The following is a 26,579-nucleotide window of genomic DNA, read 5'->3' as shown; positions in this document are numbered from 1 at the left end:
TTTCCTATTCACAGTGTGTGTATGTGTATATATGTGTGTGTGTATATATATATATATATATATATATATATATATATATATTGTATAGAAAATATAGGTTACAGCACACTTATAAACAGTAAATTGGCAACTTCAGCCATCCCTGCCCTTTATAGTTACCAATTTGCAGCATGCAGTGGATATATATATATATATATATATATATATATATATATATATATATATATATATATATATATATATGAATAGTATGCTGCCCTGAATTTATGGGAGAAGCCCGGAGGCTATTTAATCAGCTCACTCACCAATGCTCTTTGTCTGTTCAGTGCGCGATACTACACGTCACTGGGCTAACTCTTCCCAGCTCACCTCATTTTCCTGAGTCTGTGCATTCGATCGCAAGTGCATTGCGGCTTCTACGTTCGTGGTCTTCGTTGGCAGTTCCCACTCGCTGTTGCAGGTAGTATTCAAAACCTTTTCGTATCATGTGCAATCTTGTGATTCGTTATGCTTCCTATCCTGCATCCCTTTCCTAAAAAACCTGCCTCCGAGTTGTTGTCCGTCATGTCCCGACATCATTCGGCACAGGTGTAGTAAGTTCCTTCTGCTAAACATAGGATTTGTTTGCAAATCCAAGCCTCCGAGCCGCTGTCGGCCGTTGCCCAATATCACTCGACATAGGCTTCACTGGTTATAAGATTCACTGTCCGTGGGGTTGCCATCTCATCCATTTGGAGATGAGCATGTATTGTTTGTATGGATTCTTTGGCTGATTGAGGTGGTAATTACACCCACCTGGTGCCTTGTCTGCACTTGATTTGCCGGGGGGGGGGGGGGCTGGGTGGTTGGTAGGTGTTCGGTGGCATACACTCTTCAACCAATTTGTATCAGATTCGTTTAATACTCCTTACTACTGATTTCTGATTTGTATCGGATTAATTTCATAAATTTTACAACCGATTTGTATCAGAGTCATCTCTCTTTACAACCGATTTGTATCAGATACATTGCATACTTTCTACTGTTGCCATTCATTGTATCCCTCATGCCACGTGTTTTAGTTCCCGAAGCGGGAACTTACGAATCACACAGTACACAGTTGTTCTCTCATTTATTTACCAAACCAAAGCTATTTTCTATGCGTCATGCATGGCGCCACACCACACTTCGGATGTGTTGCACACCCACTCCAGTCCAATGCAAACCAGTCGCATGGTCACTGGTAGGATTTGTTACCGTGTTTTGCCATGTCAAAATTTGTGGTCACTCGCGGTGTCGCCCGTACCACGTGTTCGGCTCCCTAAGTGGAACTTATGAATCATTCGTACGCACTTCTCACATTCTATTTTCTACACCAAACCTTGTTGTTTTGCCTTGTGCATGGCATCTTCCCGATATGTTGCACTCCCGCCACAGTCTGCCGTGAACTCACTTGCACGGCCCACTCTTGCAAGTAAGATTTGTTACCATATTCTTTATGTCCTATCAATTCATTACCATTCGTTGTCTCCCATATCATTTGTTCGTTCCCCCTACGGAACCTACGAATCAAACGGATGTTGTCCTTATCTCTTATACTGCTCGCTTAAGGATACGGTAAGCCGCCAAACAAACCAGGTGTTTCTATCCTTTTCTCTTTAACTGAATTCTCATTCATTGGGACCCTTGCAGCCATGCAAAACAGTCTCAGCAGCCTGTCACTCTTGTTGACACTTGCAAAACGCAGTATAGCAACCTCTCACTCACTTAAAAAAAAAAACTTTGCCACCATGCAAATGTGGCCCAGCAACCTGAGACCTTTTGAGACCCTTACAACCATTCAAATAGTCTCAACAGCCTGACACCCTTATTAAGACCCTTGCAAAACACAACATCGACTCAGAAACCTCTCACTTGTCAAAAAAATTTAAAAATAAATTTAATAAATAAATACCCCCTTTGCCACCACGCAATCTCGGCCCAGCAACCTGATGCCCTTGTTTAGACCCTCAGCAGCCCCACACTCATCGAGACTCTTGCAACCACACAATATCGTCTCGAGCAACCTCCCACTCATCAAGACCTTTGTGACCACGCAGTCTCGCCCCAGCAAACTGACATTCATTGAGACCCTTGCAGCCAGACAAATCATCTTAGTAGCCTGACACTTTTGTTGAAACCCTTGCAAATGTAATATCATCTCAGCAGCCTGACACTCCCAAGACTCTTGGAAATGCAATATCGTCTCTGCAAACCCGACACCCATTGAGACCCTTGCAGTCATGCAATATTATCTCAGAAGCTTGACGCTCATTTGAGATGTTTTCAAAACGCAATATTGTCTCGGCAATCTCGCACTCGTCTAGACCTTGCAAAGCGCAATATTATCTTAGCAACCCCTCACTCGCCAAGACCCTTGCAACCGCACAATATTGTCTCCAGTAGTATAAAACACTTTGCAGCACACACCTATATGCAAACCTGCATACTAACTAGCAAACACACCTCAGTGACAAATGTTCGATGGCACATACACATGGTCGGACTTTCCGACAACAAGCTCACATCGAACATTTCCCGTCGGAAAATCCTACCATGTGTACGCAGCATTAGTCACTTGCAACCCATATTATGTAATCTATGTTTTGACCTGTGAAGAATGTAAAACGCAATATGTTGGTCACACCACCACTAAGAAATCATTTACAGAATATAAAGTCAAATAAGCAGACCAACGTGACTAAATGTTTCATAGATGTACATGCACATAACAGTGCTTCTCTGAGGATACAGATCGTTAAACAAATTAATTAGAGGAGAGATTTTACAGACTGTGTCATCAAGAAGTGTTTTGGATTTTTACTTTGAATATCTATATACTGAACAGTCTGAACTTTCAGTGGGATATTTGTCATTTTCATTGTTAACTCATTAAGGTTAATCTTACACTTTTTTTTCTTCCCCTCCTCTACTCTTTCCTAATACCCCCCCACCCCCAAATTCTTCCCTTTTCTTCTCCCCTCCCTTCTTTTATTTTCCTTTTTGCCCCAGCCACCCCACACCCACTTCCTGCCTTTCCTTGTTTCCTCCCTTCCCCCCTTTCCTTTCCTCTTTTTTCACTTTTACATTCGTACAACTGGTTATATGCTATAAGGGGCCTTTACAATGGCTGTCCTTCGTTTCTGTCAGCAGTGGATCCGTGAATATACACTATATTATCAAAAGTATTGGGACACCTGCCTTTACACGCACATGAACTTTAATGACTTGGATCTTGTTTTGTGCACTGGTCCAAATCATTTAGTGGAGGGGGGATTATGGTGAGGGGTTGTTTTTCAGGAGTTGGTCTTGACCCCTTAGTTCCAGTGAAGGGAACTCTTAAAGCGTCGCTATACCAAGACATTTTGGACAATTTCATGCTCCCAACTTTGTGGGAACAGTTTTGGAATGGCCCCTTCCTATTCCAACATGACTGTGCCCCAGTGCACAAAATAAGGGCCATAAAGACATGGATGAGCTAGGTTGGGGTGAAGGAATTTAACTGGTCTGCAGAGAGTCCTGATCTCAACCCGATAGAACACCTTTGGGATGAATTTGAGCGGAGGCTGTGAGCCAGGCCTTCTCGGTGCATGCACGTGAGCACATTGGTGGCGGCGTGTTTCCCGGGAACACTGCTCATCACTGACACTGGTAAACAGCCATTGGCCGGCGGCTGTTTACCACGTCATTGGCTGTGATCCTTTCACAGCCGATCACTACATGTCAACAAACCACGGTAAGGAGATGTTACCAGGTTTTCCTTCTCACGCACTGATCATGTGTGAGAAGGAGATAGTGGTAACATCTCGTTACCGCTTACAGTGTACACCAATCACACTGATTGCTCTGTCCCAATAAAGAGGACCTGTCACCACCCATCCAAGTACCTGTCACAGTTCATCTGAGTACCTGTCAGTCCATATGAGTACCTGTCGCAGTCCATCAGAGTACCCGTCAGTCCATCAAAATACCCGAGTACCTGTTACAGTCCATCTGAGTACCTGTCACAGTTTACCTGAATACCCAAGTACCTGTCATAGTCCATTAATAACTGAATACCTGTCACAGTCCATATGAGTACCGAGTACCTAAGTACCTGTCACCGCCCTTCAGAGTACCCGAATACCAGCCCATCAGAGCACCCGAGTACCTATCTGTAGCCCATCAGAGTACCTGCCATCAGAGTACCCGAGTACCTGTCACCAGGCCACCAGAGTACCTATCTGCAGTCCATCAGAGTACCCGAGTACCTATTTGCAGCCCATGCCTTATAGAATATACGTTAGGGTGTTAGCTTTCCAAAATGGGGTCATTTTGTGGGTAATTCCACTGAGCTGGTGCTCAAAGACCTTCAAAAGTGTGATAGGTAGGAATGAAGTGAGATGTGTAATAAATTTATGCTCCTAGAACGCCTGAAGGTACTACTTCAAAGTAGGGCCTCTGTATGTGGCCAGGCTGTGTAAAAGTCTGACACATGTGGTGTCACCATACTCTGGAAGAGTAGCAGAATGTATTTTGGGGTATAATTTTCGTGTTAGAAATATCTTATAAATTGACAACTTTGCGTAAAAAAAAAAAAACGTTGTTTTCATTTTTTTCCCACATTTTCCAAAAACTTCTGGAAAGAAAATGAACTGTTCAAAAGACTCAGTATGCCACATAGATTATACGTTGGGGTGTTTGCTTTCCAAAATTGGGTCATTTTGTGGGCAATTCCATTGTCCTGGTGCTCCAGGGCCTTCAAAAGTGTAATAGGTGGTTGAGAAATGAGATGTGTCATTTATGCTCGCAGAATGCCTAAAGGTGCTACTTCAATGTTGGACTTTAGAATGTGGCCAGGCTGTGTAAAAGTCTCACACATGTGGTATTGCCATGCTCTGGAAGAGCAGCAGAATGTATTTTGGGGTGTAATTTGTTGTATGCATATGATGTGTGTGAGAAATAACCTGATAATATGACAATTTTGTAAAAAAAAAACTTCATTTTGCAAAGAATTGTGGGGAAAAAATACAACTTAAAAAAACTCACCATGCTACTTTTGTACATTTGTACTTTCCTGACTTGTTAGTGTCTCAAGAAATGAGATTCACCTGATTACTGAAGGCCTGATCAGATGTGATCAATTTTCAGTGATTGGCACCATAGTTTGTAGACTCTATAACTTTCACAAAGACCAAATAATATATACTAATGTGGGTTACTGTTACCAAAGATATGTAGCAGTATAAATGTTGGCCAAAATTTATGAAGAAAAATGACTAATTAGCAAAATTTTATGACAGAAACAGAAGAAAAAGGCTTTTTTTTCACAAAATTTGCGGTCTTTATATTTATCGCACAAAAAATAAAAACCCCACTAGTGATTAAAGCGGTTCTGCACTCATAATAATACAGTTGCCCATTCTGTTGCCTCTAGACCAGTGATGGCGAACCTTGGCACCCCAGATGTTTTGGAACTACATTTCCCATGATGCTCCACTACAATGCAAGGTACCAGAGCATCATGGGAAATGTAGTTCCAAAACATCTGGAGTGCCAAGGTTCGCCATCACTGCTCTAGACCGTACATTTGATAATGCCACATGTTTTTTTTTTTTTTATTAATCTACCTTTTGTAATTCGTAGTTTTTTATTTTCCTCCCCTGCGGCGATGGGCGGTCTCTTACGGGGATCAGCATCATTTCCTGCTGAAGCCCGCACTGTCTCCTGGGATCTCGTCCAAGTAATCCCAGGAGACATTGCGGCTAATGCACCCGGAATCTCGCGAGATTTCGGCTAATACACCCTAAATCTCGCGTGATTTCGGCTATTACAGATTTCGGCTGTAATAGCCGAAATCACACGAGATTTAGGGTGTATTAGCCGAAATCTCGCGAGATTCCGGGTGCATTAGCCGCAATGTCTCCTGGGATTACTTGGACGAGATCCCAGGAGACAGTGCGGGCTTCAGCAGGAAATGATGCTGATCCCCGCAAGAGACCGCCCATCGCTGCAGGGGAGGAAAATAAATAACTACGAATTACAAAAGGTAGATTAATAAAAAAAAAAAAACATGTGGCATTATCAAATGTACGGTCTAGAGGCAACAGAATGGGCAAATGTATTATTATGAGTGCAGAACCGCTTTAAATACCACCAAAAGAAAGCTCTATTTGTGAATAAAAAGGACGCAAGTTTCATATAGGTACATTGTTGCATGACTGAGTAATTGTCATTAAAACTGTGAGAGTGCTGAAAGCTGAAAATTGGTCTGGGCAGGAAGGGAGTGTAAGTGCACTGTATTGAGGTAGTTAAAGTTCATGTGTGTGTAAAGGCAGGTGTCTCAATACTTTTGACAATATAATACATATCCTGCTAAATTGAAGCAAAACATTTCCGTTTATTTTTTCCAGCTTGTGACTAGAGACAAACAGACCTATATTAGGTCTATGAGCAGGTGGATGACCACGGACATGCGTTTACATCCTTTTACCTCCAATCCGTCAAGTCCAATAAAATATAACAGGATGCAAACTCTTGGCGTTTTTTGTTTTTTTTTGTTTTTCGTTTTTTTTGTCAGACCCAGGTGGACTAGGAGGTAATCTGATGGTATAAGGATGCACCTTTGTCAACATCCACCTGCTCATGGATGAACACTGATCAGAGCTGGCCAAAATACCGACAGGAAGATTTGCTTGATTGTTATATTTGCACCAACTGCTACCTTGCTACAAGGATACAAAGCTATGGCAGTTTTTTTGTTGTGGAGAAAATTGAACTAACCCCCCTCCCCTCATCAATTGCTGAAAAGCACACATGGCCACAGAACTCTGTGATGGCCCATATATTACTGTATATCATGGATTGTATTACTGTTTATGATGAGACCTTTAATATATCTTATTCTAATCATCCATTTTGTAGGCACAAAATGTAAGTTTGTACAGTTATAATACATTAACAAATATTGAAAGTGGCATTATACAGAAAAACAAACATGCATTTGATTGCAGGTGTGGTGGCTGCTTTGCTTTTCTTTTTTTTTTTTTTCCTTTGTTTTTACCTGGTAATCCAACCGGTAAATCTGTTCAACTTCCTTTAGGACCCATTAATACAAGAAACTGCACATAACTGAGCATTTTTGACTGTGTGTTTACATGCATTTGAAGAGCACTCGATGTGCACTTGAAGCATGCTTTAATGCATTGTGTGCAATTTTCTATACGTTTTTGGGCTTGGCTTTCTTGGCTTAAAAGGACGCAGTGCGGTGCATTTGAAGAGCATTTGCAGTGCAGAAAAATGCAGCATTCTCTATTTTTTTTTTATTTTTTTTAAACTGCTGAACTGCAATGCAGTGGTGTGAATTATGCCCATAGGATTACCTTGACTTTGGACTCTCTATGCCAGGGATGTCCAAACTTTTTTCAAAGAGAGCCAGATTTGATTAATTGAACATATGTGATGGCCGACTATTTTGCCTGACATTCTTTGAATCATAAATATTTGGTCTAAGTGCATTTGTTCGAGCACTAATCCTAAGCCTACTACATACTAAGCCCTTGGACTTTCACACTGGAACGGTGCGCTGGCAGGACAGTAAAAAAAAGTCCTGCTAGCAGCATCTTTGGAGCGGTGTATACACCTCTCCTTCACTGCTCCTGCCCATTGAAATGAATTGGGCAGCATGGCTATACCGCTGGCAAAGCGCCGCTGCAGCAGTGCTTTGCGGTGGTGCCGCTAAAATGAAAGCTAAAAATAGCTCAGTTTTACCACCGGCACCCCCACCACCCCAGTGTGAAAGGCGCCTTACATGCACCTTCACTTTAAAAAAAAACTTAAATTTTAAATAAAGAACTGTGAAGCAAAATAAGGATCAGTGCCCATCTGCAGCCTCACAAGTGCCATTAATGCAGCACCCACCATTGCCATGAATGCAGTACCCACCATTGCCATGAATGCAGCACGCACCCACCATTGCCAAGAATGCAGCACCCACCATTGCCAGGAATGCAGACACATCATTGCCATGAATGCAGCACCCACCATTGCCAGGAATGCAGACACATCATTGCCGTCAGTGCAGCCTGATTGATGCCCACCCATCTGCAGCCTTGGAGGGAACAGGGAGGGAGGCGGGGCGAACGCCAAAAGATTACATACAGGAAATACTCCTGTTTTCTCGTGGTCTCTTTAATAGAAAGCCCCGCCTCCTGTGGTGGACAGAACAGTCCAATGGCTGCGCAGGAGACGGGATTTCCTATTACAGAGGCTGCTATGTAAACAGGAAATACTCCTGTGTGTACAGCACTCGTCCCACCTCCTCTCTGTTCCCTCCAAGGCAGCCAGCATACATATATATCTTTTGTGGCCCCGGGGCTGGGACATTGTTATAACCAGGCGGGCTGTTCAAAACTGGAACGCAGGCCGCACGTTGGACATGCCTGGTCTATGCAGTTCAAAATGCATTCAACTGCAGCCAAATACACCCAACTGCGGTTTGGTGTGAAAGGACCCTAAGAATAGTTCTAAAGACTACTCGTTTTTTTTATCTTAATAGTCTCTGCATTAAGATAAAAAAACCTTTCATGTTTTGATCCCCCGCCCCCCTAAATACTTACCTGTGGCCGAACTCAAACCAGTGCTGTGCCCAAGAGCAGCAGAGATGCCATCGCTCTCCCCTCACTGACTCAGAGAAAGCAACGGTGGCCATCAACTCCTGCTGCTGTCAATCACAGCATGTGAGGAGAGAGCTTAGCCTCGCTGTCTGTGTATATAGACACAGGTAGCACCACCTGAGAATGCCACAATGGAGAGCTGTTTACTGTGTTGGCTCACTGAGAAGAAGCAGCGCAACATCAGCACGTCAACGAGGAACCATTAGTTTGCCGCTTGAGTGAATTGCACATGACTATAATATGTTTGGCCGTCTCCAGCTGGAACCGAAACGCTCGCTATAGCTTCAATTGCACGAATGAAGAGTTTTACTTTGGTCTACAAACTGATACGGAATGATCGGTATAGCATTGATTGCACAGACGAAGAGTGTCATTCCAATCTACAGTGCCAGGCTAATACTGAGCAGAGCTCTTAGCCGAAGATATATCTGGGGTAGATTGCAATTAGAAGGATGTCCGTAACTGCAAAAGTGGTGAGAGTATCTTTAATCCACCTGCTATTTATTTATATATATATATATATATATATATATATATATATATATATAGATATATAGATGCGCCCAGTCTGTTCCTGTATTACCTCCACTGCAGACACTTCTAGGAGACATATTTGCACTATTAAATGTTTGTGTTACTTTGGAAATAACTAAACTATGCTTTACTATACCATCTGGTTCATTCATATAGTGCTACCTGTTTTGATCACCTACCTGACACTCTGAGGGTCTTTGAAGTTATTTTAAAACATACATCTGTTTTTTGATTTAATCAGGATCAGCATAAAACAATCAGGACAGTAATTCAGTCATTCATCCACTCAATATACCCCATGTATTCCACAAGACCAAGCACACTTATGAACAGGAGTTCCTTTCTAAACCGGCTGTTTGTCTAAAGGCGATTGTGATCCCTCTATCTTATGATATTTGATTTTTTATATTTTTTGAATCCAGATATATTGTTCATGTTTGAAAGTGGTGATTGTGGGTTGTGTATGTGTGATGCGCAGCTGCGGTTCCCCATGTTTTTAATCATTTTACAACATTGTCTTCTTTTTTTAAATTGGTCTGTGTAACACAGTCAATCTGCCTCCTTTTTTCAAATTGTTTGTTTTGGTTTACTAGAATTCATAAAGCCTGTTTGTATCATTTATAGTGTCCTGATTTTGCCCTCTTAAGAGAATGCTATTGTCTTATTTTTTGATATAGGGCAACCAGGACTGCATCCCATGGATTTCTGTGTGGATGAGATCTGTACACAAACTAGCGATTCTATTAATTATTTCTAATAATAATCATTAATAATGATAGGGTGATCCAGGTAACCACCCTTCTTTTTGAGAAGAAGAGGAGCCAGGCGCGCCAGTGGGGGGCTCGAGAGGAGGAGGATCAGGACTGCTCTGTGCAAAACCATTACATAGAGCAAGTAAATATAAACCTGTTTTCTGTAAAAAAAACAAAAAGAACATAGCCTTTACAATCACTTTAACAGACCAAGCTGTCCACCAATAGTGGTAGTTTGTTTAAGATGAGACAAACTATATACCACTTACAATGTCGCTGACAGTGGTCAGCTTTCATTAATTTATGTAAAAACTTTATCCAAAAAGGAGAAAAACTGCTACTGTAACTATTTAAAAAATGTTAGCTAGAGTTCAACTTTTGAAAAATATAAAAGTAAAGCCGCGCTTATGGAATGGGTCTTGCTCAGCAGGAATATGTATAAGTCTTAATCTATACCTGGGACCTTGTACTCTTTGTAGTTTTTTATTGGTTTAGATTCTTTTATCTGATTTTAGCCTTAATTAGTTTAAAAAGTTTAATGAGAGTCCTTTCCGTTTTTTGAGGTTGCTGCCTCCCTGGTGTACACAGGCTGCACTAAACAACCTGCGTTAATGGAATTATTCTTAATTATAGGTAATTGGCGCTACCTCCAACTAGTTATTTTCAATAAAACTATTACATTTCTCAGAACTCTTTATATCAATAACCTTGACCTGTCCCCAAGGGCTGCGTGAATTAAATCCGTATTTGGTGTTATATCTCAGCTATATCCCATAAGTGCAATACCTAGGACTCTACAAAGGGTGATTCCACACCACTTTATATCGCCTCTACTAGGTGAACTAGTGCCACTAATTTTTATGTTAATTTACATATAATTAAATTAATAGCCAAGAAATTCTAATCAAAACCATATATAAAAAGTGATAACTAATATTATATGACTAATATTATAATATTATATACCTAATCAAACCTCTAATGTCAAACCCAAGAAACCCAATACCAAAATCAAAAAGCCAAATAATAATAATAAAAAATAAAAAATGTGAAAATTAAAAGACCCAAATTACAAAAAGGAAAAAACCAAAAAAAAAACTTCCAACTACCTCGCAGTATAAAGGCCCCTCCCTAAAATAGGGAAAAAAACTACCTGCGATTTTCATACAAATCACTTGTGTTGATTAATAGATACACTAAATCCCCCTATATTAATACATGTGAAGGGAAAAAAAGGAAAAATGTCCTCATACATTAGCAGAAAAACAGAAAAATAAATATATAAAAAATATAGAAAACGTGAGAGATATGTTTACATCCAATACAATGTTGACACTAATCCTAAAAGCTTATGAAGATGTGAACAATGCAAACAATATATATGGAGGATAACCAATATATATATATATCATAAAAAATATCATAAAAAATAGAAAATAGAGTGTAAAAAATAAAAATATTAATATTTCAGTCCACAGTGAGTCTTCTATCAGATATATCAGTATACAATTGTGCCTCTTCAGAATACAGGAAAGGTGACTTTTGTGAGAGTGCCTGCGCTTTTATTTGGTGACTTTCGTGCTTGTTCCCCCTCAAGGGTCCCCACTCACCAGATCCATTCACCCCCTAAGGGGTTATGCGCCTTTAATCTGTATCCCGGATGACCGGAGACTCCACCATCCACTTGTGTCTTCAGTAGGTCCTTCTCAGGGTTTTTATTGAAGGTGTAAGTGAGTCCTTATATCCACTATTGGTTCCTCAAAGGAAAAAACATTCCCTCATGGTGTAGTATTTTTTAATTAAAAATTAAAAATTTAGGGGAGGAGAGGGGAGAACAATCTGAAATTCTTCTTAAGAGCAGGTTTTTTTAGTTATGTAGAAACAGTAGGAGGCTAATAATCACTTAAAAAATACTTTATTGCCAAAAAAACTTTTTTTACAATGCTCTATAAAAAAGGGGATTTCTTATATGCAAGTTTTTGATCTTTTCCCTACGTAGCCCCATTAACAGCCTATGTAAGCCTGGTAAACGGCCCCCTGAGGAGACCATCATTTAACCCCACTGGGTAAAGGGGACTGTAACATTGGGGAAACAGGGCTTTCTAGGACTGAGTACAGCCGTCCTATGGACGCATGGAAAGGGCTGTAGGTGACTTTTGATTTTGTTTTTGATCTTTATGCTTATTTTTATTTTTATTTTTTATGTACCTTTTACTTTTATAACTTGTGGATTCTTGAAGAAATTCTTTTTCTTTTTTCTTTTTTCTGGAATCAGTACTGTATTTTTTGATGTTTAAATTTGTCCCCCCTTCTTCTTGCTGAAAAGGGTTGTTGCATTTTTTTCTTTTCTTTTCTTTTTGATGAGCCGTATAATATTAATACACATACGGAGCTGTATGCTGATGTATGGTTTTTTTACTGCATCTTGCATATAAGAAATCCCCTTTTTTATAGAGCATTGTAAAAAAGTTTTTTTGGCAATAAAGTATTTTTTAAGTGATTATTAGCCTCCTACTGTTTCTACATAACTAAAAAAACCTGCTCTTAAGAAGAATTTCAGATTGTTCTCCCCTCTCCTCCCCTAAATTTTTAATTTTTAATTAAAAAATACTACACCATGAGGGAATGTTTTTTCCTTTGAGGAACCAATAGTGGATATAAGGACTTTTTTTATTGAAGGTGTAAGTGAGTCCTTATATCCACTATTGGTTCCTCAAAGAGAGGGGAGAACAATCTGAAATTCTTCTTAAGAGCAGGTTTTTTTAGTTATGTAGAAACAGTAGGAGGCTAATAATCACTTAAAAAATACTTTATTGCCAAAAAAACTTTTTTACAATGCTCTATAAAAAAGGGGATTTCTTATATGCAAGATGCAGTAAAAAAACCATACATCAGCATACAGCTCCGTATGTGTATTAATATTATACGGCTCATCAAAAAGAAAAGAAAAAAATGCAACAACCCTTTTCAGCAAGAAGAAGGGGGGACAAATTTAAACATCAAAAAATACAGTACTGATTCCAGAAAAAAGAAAAAAGAAAAAGAATTTCTTCAAGAATCCACAAGTTATAAAAGTAAAAGGTACATAAAAAATAAAAATAAAAATAAGCATAAAGATCAAAAACAAAATCAAAAGTCACCTACAGCCCTTTCCATGCGTCCATAGGACGGCTGTACTCAGTCCTAGAAAGCCCTGTTTCCCCAATGTTACAGTCCCCTTTACCCAGTGGGGTTAAATGATGGTCTCCTCAGGGGGCCGTTTACCAGGCTTACATAGGCTGTTAATGGGGCTACGTAGGGAAAAGATCAAAAACTTGCATATAAGAAATCCCCTTTTTTATAGAGCATTGTAAAAAAAGTTTTTTTGGCAATAAAGTATTTTTTAAGTGATTATTAGCCTCCTACTGTTTCTACATAACTAAAAAAACCTGCTCTTAAGAAGAATTTCAGATTGTTCTCCCCTCTCCTCCCCTAAATTTTTAATTTTTAATTAAAAAATACTACACCATGAGGGAATGTTTTTTCCTTTGAGGAACCAATAGTGGATATAAGGACTCACTTACACCTTCAATAAAAACCCTGAGAAGGACCTACTGAAGACACAAGTGGATGGTGGAGTCTCCGGTCATCCGGGATACAGATTAAAGGCGCATAACCCCTTAGGGGGTGAATGGATCTGGTGAGTGGGGACCCTTGAGGGGGAACAAGCACGAAAGTCACCAAATAAAAGCGCAGGCACAATTGTATACTGATATATCTGATAGAAGACTCACTGTGGACTGAAATATTAATATTTTTATTTTTTACACTCTATTTTCTATTTTTTATGATATTTTTTATGATATATATATATATTGGTTATCCTCCATATATATTGTTTGCATTGTTCACATCTTCATAAGCTTTTAGGATTAGTGTCAACATTGTATTGGATGTAAACATATCTCTCACGTTTTCTATATTTTTTATATATTTATTTTTCTGTTTTTCTGCTAATGTATGAGGAAATTTTTCCTTTTTTTCCCTTCACATGTATTAATATAGGGGGATTTAGTGTATCTATTAATCAACACAAGTGATTTGTATGAAAATCGCAGGTAGTTTTTTTCCCTATTTTAGGGAGGGGCCTTTATACTGCGAGGTAGTTGGAAGTTTTTTTTGGTTTTTTCCTTTTTGTAATTTGGGTCTTTTAATTTTCACATTTTTTATTTTTTATTATTATTATTTGGCTTTTTGATTTTGGTATTGGGTTTCTTGGGTTTGACATTAGAGGTTTGATTAGGTATATAATATTATAATATTAGTCATATAATATTAGTTATCACTTTTTATATATGGTTTTGATTAGAATTTCTTGGCTATTAATTTAATTATATGTAAATTAACATAAAAAAATTAGTGCCACTAGTTCACCTAGTAGAGGCGATATAAAGTGGTGTGGAATCACCCTTTGTAGAGTCCTAGGTATTGCACTTATGGGATATAGCTGAGATATAACACCAAATACGGATTTAATTCACGCAGCCCTTGGGGACAGGTCAAGGTGATTGATATAAAGAGTTCTGAGAAATGTAATAGTTTTATTGAAAATAACTAGTTGGAGGTAGCGCCAATTACCTATAATTAAGAAGAGTTCAACTTTTATTTGTCTGCCAAGTCCATATCGTTTTGCCAGAGCATCTAACAGTACCCTCTCCCCAGATTGACAATGCTGCTGCTCAAAGGTGTCTCTATTGCTCCTTCCATACAGAGTGGGGGCACTGTAAGATCACGGGGTGAAAAAAGCCAATAATAGAAAACTGAGGCAGCCACCACTTTTATAGCTTGGTAAGCTACAGCGTATGACTTGTTTGTTTTTGGGTTCAATACACCTAAATTGTTTTAATGAGTGAAGTAATGATTGCTTATTTTTAAAGTCTAAGTTTCCTTTCCCATATTTTCTTATTTTTTATCAACTGCTGTGTAAAATAAAAAAATGATTTTAATCTCATCTGATTAATGGGCATTCACAACCTTGCAGGAAAATCTGTTATACCGTAATTAGACCAACACCATAATAAGTGTACATTTTAGATGCTGAATAATATGAACATAATTAAGCTATAATATGTATATCACAGAACGTATCTGTTATCATTTGAAGTTTAAGGGAATTTGATGGGTCAGGTATCCTTAACACTCACTGCTGTTAGCACATTATTTATGGCTACCTTAAAGTGTTTGTTAACCAAAAAAAAAAAAAAGATCCTCTTTCCTTAAAGTATGTTATACAAAACAGTGCTTGTGCTGTGTAATTTGGCCCCTTCTATCACCTAAAAAACCTGGCTCATCCTGCCTGGCTATACCCTCCCCCCTGTCTATACCCTCCACCTGTAAATTGACCAAGGTATATCATGGCTGCTGACCCTTGACACCGTGTTCAGTTTACATGCCTCTGTCATCCGCAGCCCTGCTCTGTCCTCCTGTTCCCCCTGCCTGTCTGCTCATGTCAGTGGCCACCCCCTCCCCTCCTACTGCTGTCATAATTACTATAAAATCCTCCCAACCCCTCCATAACATAACAATATGTGTGTCTGTGGTATATAAAAACAAATGCAGATCGGTGTCTATATCAGAGCAGTTCCTGGCACTCACGTGACTCCCCAGCGCTCTCTCTCCTCTTTCCTGCCCCAGCTGACATCATTGGGAGTGCTCTGCCTCGCCCACTATAGCTGTCAGCCGGGCAGAGGAGAGAGCTGAGGAGTCATGTGAGCGCCAGGAGCCACTCTGATATAGGTACAGATCGGCATGTTTTTTTCTATAATGCAGGGACACATATTGTTATGTTACGGTGGGGATGAGAGGTTTTTATAGTAGTGGCTTAACAACCACTTTAATATGTTTCATCTACTTTGTGGCCAGAATTTTGCTGTTAAAAATAAAATGCTAGCATTATCTGTAATAGAAAAAGAATAGACTTTGCTTTAAAGGAAAGCTTCCATTTAGCTGTAGAATTGTCACCTTGAGAAGTGATTGGTTTTCTTGATATTTGCTGAGTCTGTAGCTTAAACATTAGGCTATATTCACAACATTTGTACAAGAGAGGGTGATCATTGGCACAAAGTGGGCACTGAACATGCAAATAGACATCAAGTAAAAGAGAAACCAAAACATGAATAATATTAAGACTGATGATATGTACAAAATGGCTCATAAACTAGAGTCCATTAACCCACTAAAATCCATATAAAAATCTGGGTACAGTTCTGTGAAGAATCAAGAAGCAGCTCCGGAGGAAACACAAGAAAAATCTCTAGGAGTGCAGGATAGCACAAGGGGACAGGGTCATCTGTCCGGTGGCTCGGTTGGTCAGCACCTGTGGATTCCGGTGCTTCCTAGTCCGTAGAATGCACTTGGTTAGGTGTAGATTTATTATGTCACTTCCTGGACACAGCTGGAGGACAAGTAATCAACAGCAACGCATGCGCTCCTTCAGGCCGGCTGAAGAAGGCGCACATGCTCCGCAAACGTGCCAGGGTTGATTGCTCATCCTCTAGCTGCGTCCAGGAAGTGATGTAATCTCCCTGCCTAAGTGCATTCTATGGACTAGGAAGTGCCAGAATCTACCGGCGCTGACCATCCGAGCCACCGGACAGATGGCCCCGTCCCCTTGTGGTCCCCCCTGGATTGTGCTACCAAGGACCATCCTACAGTGCTAGAGCTACTGTACATGCCTGAATAAATACTACACTTGTGAGTAGTTCTGATTTCATTGTAATTAACCCTCATCATACAGCTACACTTAGAAGGTGCCTGTGCTTTTTCTTGTATATTCACACATTACCTTGCTTACATGCGTTGAGGTGCCATTCACTGGAATGCAAATTATTTTGACTGGCACCAAAATGCATGATAAAGCATTACCGTATGGTGAACTGCATTTGGATAAAAAGGTTCCAGTTCGTTTTTCCAGAGAAGGCCTCACTAAAGGGTGAGTGTGCAATAATGTGTGAAGAGAAGTCATGTGTCTAGTCATATAACCAGCTTCCAGCAACAGCATCAGCGTAGAAGAGAGGCAGCGAAAAAGGCTGCAGAGCCTGGGCGATGAAGTCTCCCATAGGCTTATATTTGGCAGCTGTCCCTCCTCTATACAAGCTGCCAGTCATGTGACCGGACCAAAACAGCTTCAGAATAGATAAGTATAGACATCTTTTCTTTCACAGGGTAGATAGAATCATCTTAGATTGGGGGTAGGAGTAGATTTAGGCTTAGAGTTTGACCAAACCAATGGCAAAAAGGTGCCTCTAAGTGCCAAGATCTTCCATGGGCAATAGCACCATAAAGTAAGAAAATAAATGGTTTACCCTGATTGACTTTTCCACACCCTCAAAACCGTAGTAATTTCTGTGATACCTCATCCAAATACCACATCTGAGGTTGGGTTGCTTGCTGGAATCTCTGGCGGGTGTTCGGCAATGGGTCCTTCGTCTTTTTCCATCCTTTTTGTGCTTCCTCTTGTCATCCCCTTTAGATGTTCTTGACATCTATACGAATTGTGTACTGTCCAGCCTTGGTAATATACCCAGCCCATGATCCACCCTTGTAACATCTGTGGGTATGGGCAATGGAGCTCGGTTCATAGAGTGGAAGAGTTGCTCATAATATATGCAAAAGGATCCATCGTATGTGCATCAGCTGTACAGTGCCTTGTTTTTTCTTGGAACTACATTACTATATTCAGGGTCTGGTCTTGCTGTTTTGAATGCTAATCCTTGTTTAAATCGTACCTCTGTTGTGAAAACTTAAACTTTATTGTTAAAAAAATAAGGTTAATAAGTAATGAAATAAGGTATTTCTTTATCGTACATCATGGGATACAGAGCATTTCCATATTTAATATGATACAGCAGGAGTCGACAAATCCCATGTCGTCATGGCGACTAGAAATTGCATCCTGGTGCCTGGACTGTTGTCAGCCCATTCCCAGGCATGAGCAATTTCTATTGTCAGCCCATTCCCAGGCGTGAGCAATTTCCATTGTCAGCCCATTCCCAGGCGTGAGCAATTTCTATTTCCCGGTGCCCTGGACATGCATGCTGACCGCCCGGTTCGTTAGTTATAGGAGGGCGTCTATTGATGTCCTATCAGCACCCTGCCCCTAGGGCACGCATTGGGCGCACTCTGATTGCTGTGTCCTTCAGACACAGCTGATCAGATTGAGGTAAAGGGTCAATAACAGTGGCACTTTACCATGTGATCAGCTGTGTCCAATCACAGATGATCACATTGTAAACAGATTATTGTCAGTACTTTCCTCACGTGCTGTCAACAGTGTGAGGAAAAAAGAGCTGGTAACTGGCAATTCTGACATGCACATTTACACTTATAATCAATGCACTGATTAACAGTGCGGCTTGTCAGAGCCCATCAGTGCAACTCATCAGTGCCTCCTATTAGTACTCATTAGTGCAGCCTATCAGTACTGCCCATCAGTGTCTCCTCATCAGTGCCGCCTCATCACATCAGTGAAGAAGAAAGATTACTTATTTGCAAAACATTTTAACAAATTCAGAAAATCATTTTTTTCAACATATTTGGGCTTTTTTTGTTTAGCAAAAAAATAAAATCCCCAGTGGTGATTAAATACCACTAAAATAAGGCTCTAGCTGTTGCCAAAAAAAATTATACTAATTTAACTTGGATACAGTGTTGCATGACTGCACAATTGCCATTCAAAATGTGACAGAGCTGAAAGCTGAAAATTGACCTTGGCAGGAAAGGGGTGAAAATTCTCTGTAGGCAAGTGGTCAACATCTGAAACAAAAAACTAAAAAAGTTTGCTCTGCTGCTTCATGGCAGCAGAGTTGAAGATCTTATTTTCTTTCACATACCGGCACCTCCATGTATACTCCATGTGTAGACCTGTGTAATGCATCTGTAAAAATACACATAAGGGCTACATAACAGAAGTGGTTTTGTCATTGAAAATAACGCTTGCTTTGTTACAACTGGCTCACAACTTTTTTAGCTGGCTCCTAGATTCAAAGCAAATTTGTCAAGCCCTGTGATAATGAGTTATCCCCCCCCCCCCCCCCCCCCAGGAAAAAACATCCCCATTAGGTAACTCTTCAGTTTTTCTTCTAGTGTCTTAGGTGAAGGTCATGTCTGCAGTCTTTGCACAAAAAAGTAGCTAGCTTTTCAATGATTCTGTCCATGGTTAGTAGGGATTTTCCAGATCTATTTTCCTATGGATTCCTGCCTACTGAGAAATGGTTCCTAGACATGCAGATCAGACAAGGCCTGTAATGTTGCTGGGCACTGGACCCTGTGCAATGATATATTGGCTTGTGAACCAGTAGGGTGCTATACAGGTCCAAGGCAATGATCCTCAGCTGGAAACTTGAGTCCCTTTGGCATGGCCCACTGTGATGGGTGAAGATTGGACCCTCTAGGGCAGTAATGGAAAACCTTGGCACCCCAGATGTTTTGGAACTTCATTGCCCATGATGCTCAAATACACTGCAGAGTGTGTGCAAATCATGGGAAATGTAGTTTCAAAACATCACTGCCCTAGGGGGGTCATATAAGAATTAGCAATCCTGCAAGATTGATACAAACAACAGATTGTGATACAAGGAACTAATTCACTTGGGGTTGCATATCATTGACAGTATGACACATTTTGTACCAGAAAGACAGTAAGTGACTTAAAAAGTAAATGTAACTGTTTCTGCAATTTTTTATTTTATGTTTTGTAACAAATGACTTGCTTGACTTTTTATCTTAATATTCTCTTTTTGTTTAGTTGAGTGGAGCATCTCATCAGACTTCTCCCCTTTGAATGGTGAAATCATTGTGGATCATCTACAGTCTTTAAAATGTACCATCACAGGCCTTGCTATGGTAAATATTTAAACTTAATGAATTCCACTCATACCTGAAGACTCAGATATTGTTTATATAATACTAGACAGTGGAACTCTTGGGGGTCTTTATGGGGAGGGGCAACACTAAACTAATATAGCAAAAGGTTCTAGAATTGCACTGTTTACCTTCTGATAAGAGACCTGCTCCCAATGCCCATCAATTTTACTTCTGGCCATGTGAGTGTAGGAATAACTAGGAAGAAGGAAAAGGGGATATTGCAAATGTTATCTGGAAGTTGAAAAATGGGAGTGTGTTATTCTCAGCCTAGTAACCAACTGCATAGGTTACAGCCAATTGCTACATAAAAAATGGTAAATCGCAACAGATTGACATTTATGGTAATCTCATTTACAACTCTATTCATGACTATTTGTTTTATGTGAACCTATAAGACACAGGTAGACTGTTAATCTGATCAGCATGTGAAAGAAGCTTTAAATGCCACCTTCTAGTTGTATAGAAGTATAGTGTGTATTAAAAAAAAAATGTGCAGCGCTATATTTGTGCTATCTCACCTAACCAACAATTCTCACCATATATGAATAAACATAAAATTATTTCATTTTATTTGTGAAAATGATTTTATGTTTGTTCATATGCAATGAGATATCATAAAACAGAGCGCTGCACATTTATTTATTTAAAAAATATTACTTCCAACCTTATCACCTGAAGGGTATTGACTGCTTTTTAAAAAGTTAAAGTGTAACTAAAGGTAAAAAGGGAGGAGTTCTCTTTTACTTTCTGTGCCATAGCCAAACAGGAAATGAGAGAAAATCTTTCTAAAGTGAGAAAATCTTAGTTTTACCAGATCTAGTGTACCCATTGGAAGATCTCCCCTCTATTACTGTTCTAATGTCTATCCCATTCTTTTACCTTGTACTTTCACTTTTGGTGGTAACTGTAAACAGGACAGATAGAGAGGGTGAATTTCCCTTTAACCACTTGCCGACCGCCGCACGCCGATGTACGTCGGCAGAATGGCACGGGCAGGCATAAGCACATACATGTACGTGATTTGCCTCCCGCGGGTCGGGGGCCCGATCGGGCCCCCGCCCGGTGCCTGCGGCGGTCGGTTTTCGTTCGGGAGCGATCCCGGACGAGGGGACGGCCATTCATTCATGGCCACCCCCTCGCGATCGCTCCCGACGAATGGAAATCCCCGGTGACATCACTTCCTCTCCTGTAATGTAAACACAGGAGAGGAAGTGATGTATTCTCTCCTCCGTGTCGGTATTTTTCGTTCCGACACGGAGGAGAGCGGATCAGTGAGTTGCACCAACACATCCCACACACAGTAGAACATGCCAGGCACACTCACACCCCCCCTTTACCCCCCGATCACCCCCCCAATTACCCCTGCCCCCCAGTCACAGTGACACCAATGTCATTTTTTTTTTTTTTTTTTTTTTTTTTGCATTGGTGTCATTTGTGACTGTAATAACTGTTAGGGCAGTTAGGGTTAGCCCCCTTTAGTTCTAATGTACCCCCCTAACCCCCCCAATAAAGGTTTAACCCCGTGATCACCCCCCGTCGCCAGTGTCACTAAGGCTGGGTTCACATTGCAGCGGTTTATGAGAACGAATGTGATTCGCACCGCACTGCAGTGCAAATCACATCCGATCTCTGTGCGATTCGAGTTCAGCCATTCGCCGCACCCGCCGCACCCGCCACACCCGCCGCACCCGCCGCAAATTCGCACGGGACCCTTTTTTTGGCCCGCAGCAGAATCGGATCGCATGGGTGTTCACACCATGCGATCCGAGTTTGCAGATCGCACTGCGATATGCGAACTGATCTGGCGGTGTCAGTAACATTTCACTGACACTCCCAGCAGTTCGCATAGGGCAGTGTGAACTGCCGCCGGGAGGCATGCGATGCGGGAACCCGCCGCGGATTCGCGGCGTTTCCGCATCGCTCCAGTGTGAACCCAGCCTAATAAGCGATCATTTTTCTGATCGCCGTATTAGTGTCACAGGTGACGCTAGTTAGGCAGGTAGGTATTTAGGTTCGCCGCAGCTTTTTATAGCGCTAGGGACCCCCATATACTACCGCATAAAGCCCCCTGATTGCCCCCTAGTTAACCCTTTCACCAGTGATCACCATATAACTGTTACAGGTGACGCTGGTTGGTTAGTTATTTTTTTATAGTTTCAGGGCACCCGCCATTTATTACCTAATAAAGGTTTAACCCCCTGATCACCCGGCAGGTGTCATTTGTGACTAATAACTGTTAGGGCAGTTAGGGTTAGCCCCCTTTAGTTCTAAGGTACCCCCCTAACCCCCCCAATAAAGGTTTAACCCCGTGATCACCCCCCGTCGCCAGTGTCACTAAGGCTGGGTTCACATTGCAGCGGTTTATGAGAACGGATGTGATTCGCACCGCACTGCAGTGCAAATCACATCCGATCTCTGTGCGATTCGAGTTCAGCTATACAGATAGTATGGCTGAATTCGTGTCGCACCCGCCGCAAACTCGCACGGGACCCTTTTTTTGGTCCGCAGCAGAATCGGATCGCATGGGTGTTCACACCATGCGATCCAAGTTTGCAGATCGCACTGCGATATGCGAACTGATCTGGGGGTGTCATTAACATTTCACTGACACTCCCAGCAGTTCGCATAGGGCAGTGTGAACTGCCGCCGGGAGGCATGCGATGCGGGAACCCGCCGCGCATTCGTGGCGTTCCCGCATCGCTCCAGTGTGAACCCAGCCTAATAAGCGATCGTTTTTCTGATCGCTGTATTAGTGTCACAGGTGACGCTAGTTAGGCAGGTAGGTATTTAGGTTCGCCGCAGCTTTTTATAGCGCCAGGGACCCCCATATACTACCGCATAAAGCCCCCTGATTGCCCCCTAGTTAACCCTTTCACCAGTGATCACCATATAACTGTTACAGGTGACGCTGGTTGGTTAGTTATTTTTTTATAGTTTCAGGGCACCCGCCATTTATTACCTAGTCTCACTAGTGTACCCCTAAATTTAGGGGTGTCTACTTTCTAAAATGGGGTCATTTGGGGGGGGGGGTTTGTGCCATCTTGGCATTTTATGGCCTTCAAAACTGTAACGCCCTTAGAAAGCCTGAAGGCGGTGCTTGGTTTTTGGGGCCCCGTACGCGGCTAGGCTCCCAAAAAGTCCCACATATGTGGTATCCCCGTACTCAGGAGAAGCAGCAGAATTTATTTTGGGGTGTCATTTCACATATGCCCATGGCATGTGTGAGCAATATATCATTTAGTGACAACTTTGTGAAAAAAAAAAAAAGTTTGTAATTTTCCCGCAACTTGTGGCAAAATATAAAATATTCCATGGACTCAACATGCCTCTCAGCAAATAGCTTGGGGTGTCTACTTTCTAAAATGGGGTCATTTGTGGGGGTTTTGTGCCATCTTGGCATTTTATGGCCTTCAAAACTGTAATAGGTAGTGAGAAGTGAACTCAAAAAATTACGCCCTTAGAAAGCCTGAAGGCGGTGCTTGGTTTTCGGGGCCCCGTACGCGGCTAGGCTCCCAAAAAGTCCCACATATGTGGTATCCCCGTACTCAGGAGAAGCAGCAGAATTTATTTTGGGGTGTCATTTCACATATGCCCATGGCATGCATGAGCAATATATCATTTAGTGACAACTTTGTGAAAAAAAAAAAAAAAAAAAAAAAGTTTGTAATTTTCCCGCAACTTGTGGCAAAATATAAAATATTCCATGGACTCAACATGCCTCTCAGCAAATAGCTTGGGGTGTCTACTTTCTAAAATGGGGTCATTTGTGGGGGTTTTGTGCCATCTTGGCATTTTATGGCCTTCAAAACTGTAATAGGTAGTGAGGCGTGAAATCAAAAATTTACGCCCTTAGAAAGCCTGAAGGCGGTGCTTGGTTTTCGGGGCCCTGTACGCGGCTAGGCTCCCAAAAAGTCCCACATATGTGGTATCCCCGTACTCAGGAGAAGCAGCAGAATTTATTTTGGGGTGTCATTTCACATACGCCCATAGCATGTGTGAGCAATATATCATTTAGTGACAACTTTGTGTAAAAAAAAAAAAAAAATTTTTTTTTTGTCATTATTCAATCGCTTGAGGCAAAAAAATAAAATATTCAATGGGCTCAACATGCCTCTTATCAATTTCCTTAGGGGGTCTACTTTCCAAAATGGGGTCATTTGGGGGGGTTTTGTACTGCCCTGTCATTTTAGCACCTCAAGAAATGAGATAGGCAGTCGTAAACTAAAAGCTGCGTAAATTCCAGAAAACGTACCTTAGTTTGTAGATGTGACAACTTTTGCGCAAACCAATAAATATACAATTATTGACTTTTTTTTTACCAAAGACATGTGGCTGAATACATTTTGGCCTAAATGTATGACTAAAATTGAGTTTATTGGATTTTTCTAATAACAAAAAGTAGAAAATATCATTTTTTTTCAAAATTTGCGGTCTTTTTACGTTTATATCGCAAAAAATAAAAATCGCAGAGGCAATCAAATACCATCAAAAGAAAGCTCTATTTGTGGGAAGAAAAGGACGCAAATTTTGTTTGGGTACAACATTGCATGACCGCGCAATTACCAGTTAAAGCAGCGCAGTGCCAAAGTGTAAAAAGACCTCTGGTCATTTACCAGCAAAATGGTCCGGTCTGAAAGTGGTTAATGTGAAGGTGCAATAATTCTTTATTGTAGGTATTATTAAAGCAGAACTGTTGGGTCTTAATGTATTAGTATGCAAAGCATACTCTCATATTTTGGCACACTTATCTGCATGAGGGCCCGCCTCCAGCACTGACCAATCCAGGCTCCCAATCTCTGCTCAATCTCCTGCTGCCATGTTATCCTCCTATTCTATTCTTCTAGGTCCCCCAACGTCCCTCATTGGCAGCAGAACATGGTTTAACTTCTGCACATAGTTACATTGATTTAACTCCTGCACATAGTTACATTGTTCATCCTCGGCTTGTTTCAGATACCAGTAATGCACCTGGAGTGTACATTGCCCATCGCAATCCATTGTACTGTGAACATAGAGAAGAAAAAAATTGCTAGAGGAGAATGTTTTTGTAATGTTTTACTTTAGATGTTTAGTTCTGCTTTAAAGCTACTAAAACAAGGGCTACCATGGAACTCTGGTTTTCTATTTAGGGAGCTAAATGCGTGCATGTTTGAAAGACAGATGTGTGAAATATAATTTTGTCCAGCCAGGCTTGAGATCCAGGAATTTGTAACAGTGCAGCCAGGCAGTGGTGTATTTTGGTTTTGTGCTGCCCTAGGCAAGACTAAAATCGGGAGACCCCTCCACTTAAATTTGTCCCACCCCTTCCTGTTTAAGAGCCACCCCTTTTTCTGTAAACCCCACCCCTTTCCATTTAGGATCCACCTCTTCCTATTTGAGAGAGGGGGAGAGACCTAGAGGAGGGAGGAGAGAGGAAGGGGGAAAAGAGGTGGGAGAAGAGAGGGGGGGTTGAGAGGGGGGATCTCCTATCCCTCCCATACTACACCAGGAGGTTTTCCCACCCCCCCAAAATAAATCCTACACTGGACTCACAACTTCCCGCAGCCCGACACCTCTTTTTTACCAGCTGTGTGTAGAGGCTGCCAAGGCACAGTCACAGACTGAGACTTCTGGGATTGCAGGCTGCAGCCACCGCAGCCTCCTGTTTCCGCTTTGCTCCCCTGTCACCGAATAGTCAGTCCATAGCCACCCCTAGTGTCACCCCCTCTGGCTTGTGTCACCCGGGTGCAGTCCACATCCTGAAAAATAACGCCCAAGGCAAATGCCTTGTTTGCCTCATGGTAGATACACCCGTGCATCCGGGTCCTAAATTTTCAAGCAGACCACAATGCAGTTAAGATTAAGTTTTTCTAAAATTAAAGGGGTTGTAAAGGTAAATGTTTTTTCACCTTAATGCATTCTATGCATTAAGGTGAAAAAACATCTGACACTGCCGGCGCCCCCAGTCCCCCCGTTTTACTTACCTGACCCCTCGAAAATCCCGCGCTCGCCCCCGCCGTCCTCTTCGCCGCTCAGCCTGGCCGCTGATTGGCTGGAGTGGATGGATTGAAAGCAGCGCAGCCATTGGCTCGCGCTGTTGTCAATCACATCCAATGACGCAGCGCGCCGGGGGGCGGGGCCTTGTGATACAGCGAGCGGCTATAGCCGCCGGCTGTATCACGGGAGCGCGCCCGCAGGTGCTTCTCACCAATGCGAGGGAGCTCGCATGAACGTGAGAAGCACCTGCGGGGAGGAAGCAGAGACAGCCGCCGAGGGACCCCAGAAGAGCAGGTTCGGGGCCACTCTGTGCAAAACGAGCTGCACAGTGGAGGTAAGTATAACATGTTTGTTATTTTAAAAAAATAAAAAATTTTGCTTTACAATCCCTTTAACTCTTCAGATTAATCAATATAGCAAATGGCAGCACTACCAAAAAATTATTTTGGGTCGAATAATTCTTACTTTCCACAAATACAAAGCTAAAGTTCCCTTATGTAATCTAGATCACATGGACTCTCATTATTAACAATTGACAATCTGCAGTTCTAAAGATGTGAAGTGCCCAGAGCTGATGGTAGGGTGATAGAGCCAACACTCCTATACCAAGCGCCAAACCTTCAGCAGAGGGCAAAAAAAAGGGGTCTCTTGAAATACCTTTATGTGCATTCACATTAATAATCCTAAGGGCTGTAACTCCCAGCAATTAAATAAAGGTTTCCCAGGCCCCATCAGTTCAACA

At 41.4% G+C, this 26,579-nt stretch overlaps 1 protein-coding gene across 1 annotated transcript in view; it reads left to right on the top strand.

Annotated features, from left to right (window-relative positions):
* Nucleotides 1-26,579, top strand: part of ANKFN1 (ankyrin repeat and fibronectin type III domain containing 1) — a 666,636-nt gene that overhangs the window by 390,721 nt on the left and 249,336 nt on the right. Inside the window, exon 8 of the mRNA XM_077458934.1 lies at nt 19,743-19,840. Within this exon, the coding sequence (XP_077315060.1) occupies nt 19,743-19,840 (98 nt within the window). The remainder of the gene's footprint in view (nt 1-19,742; nt 19,841-26,579) is intronic.

The sequence above is a fragment of the Lithobates pipiens genome, unplaced genomic scaffold, assembly GCF_037356315.1.
Source record: "Lithobates pipiens isolate NorthernLeopardFrog02 unplaced genomic scaffold, aLitPip1_a1.2 Scaffold_28, whole genome shotgun sequence".
In the NCBI taxonomy this organism is placed as follows: Eukaryota; Metazoa; Chordata; class Amphibia; order Anura; family Ranidae; genus Lithobates; species Lithobates pipiens.
Note: the sequence above shows the minus strand (reverse complement) of the source record. Positions and strands in the feature narration are given on the sequence as shown.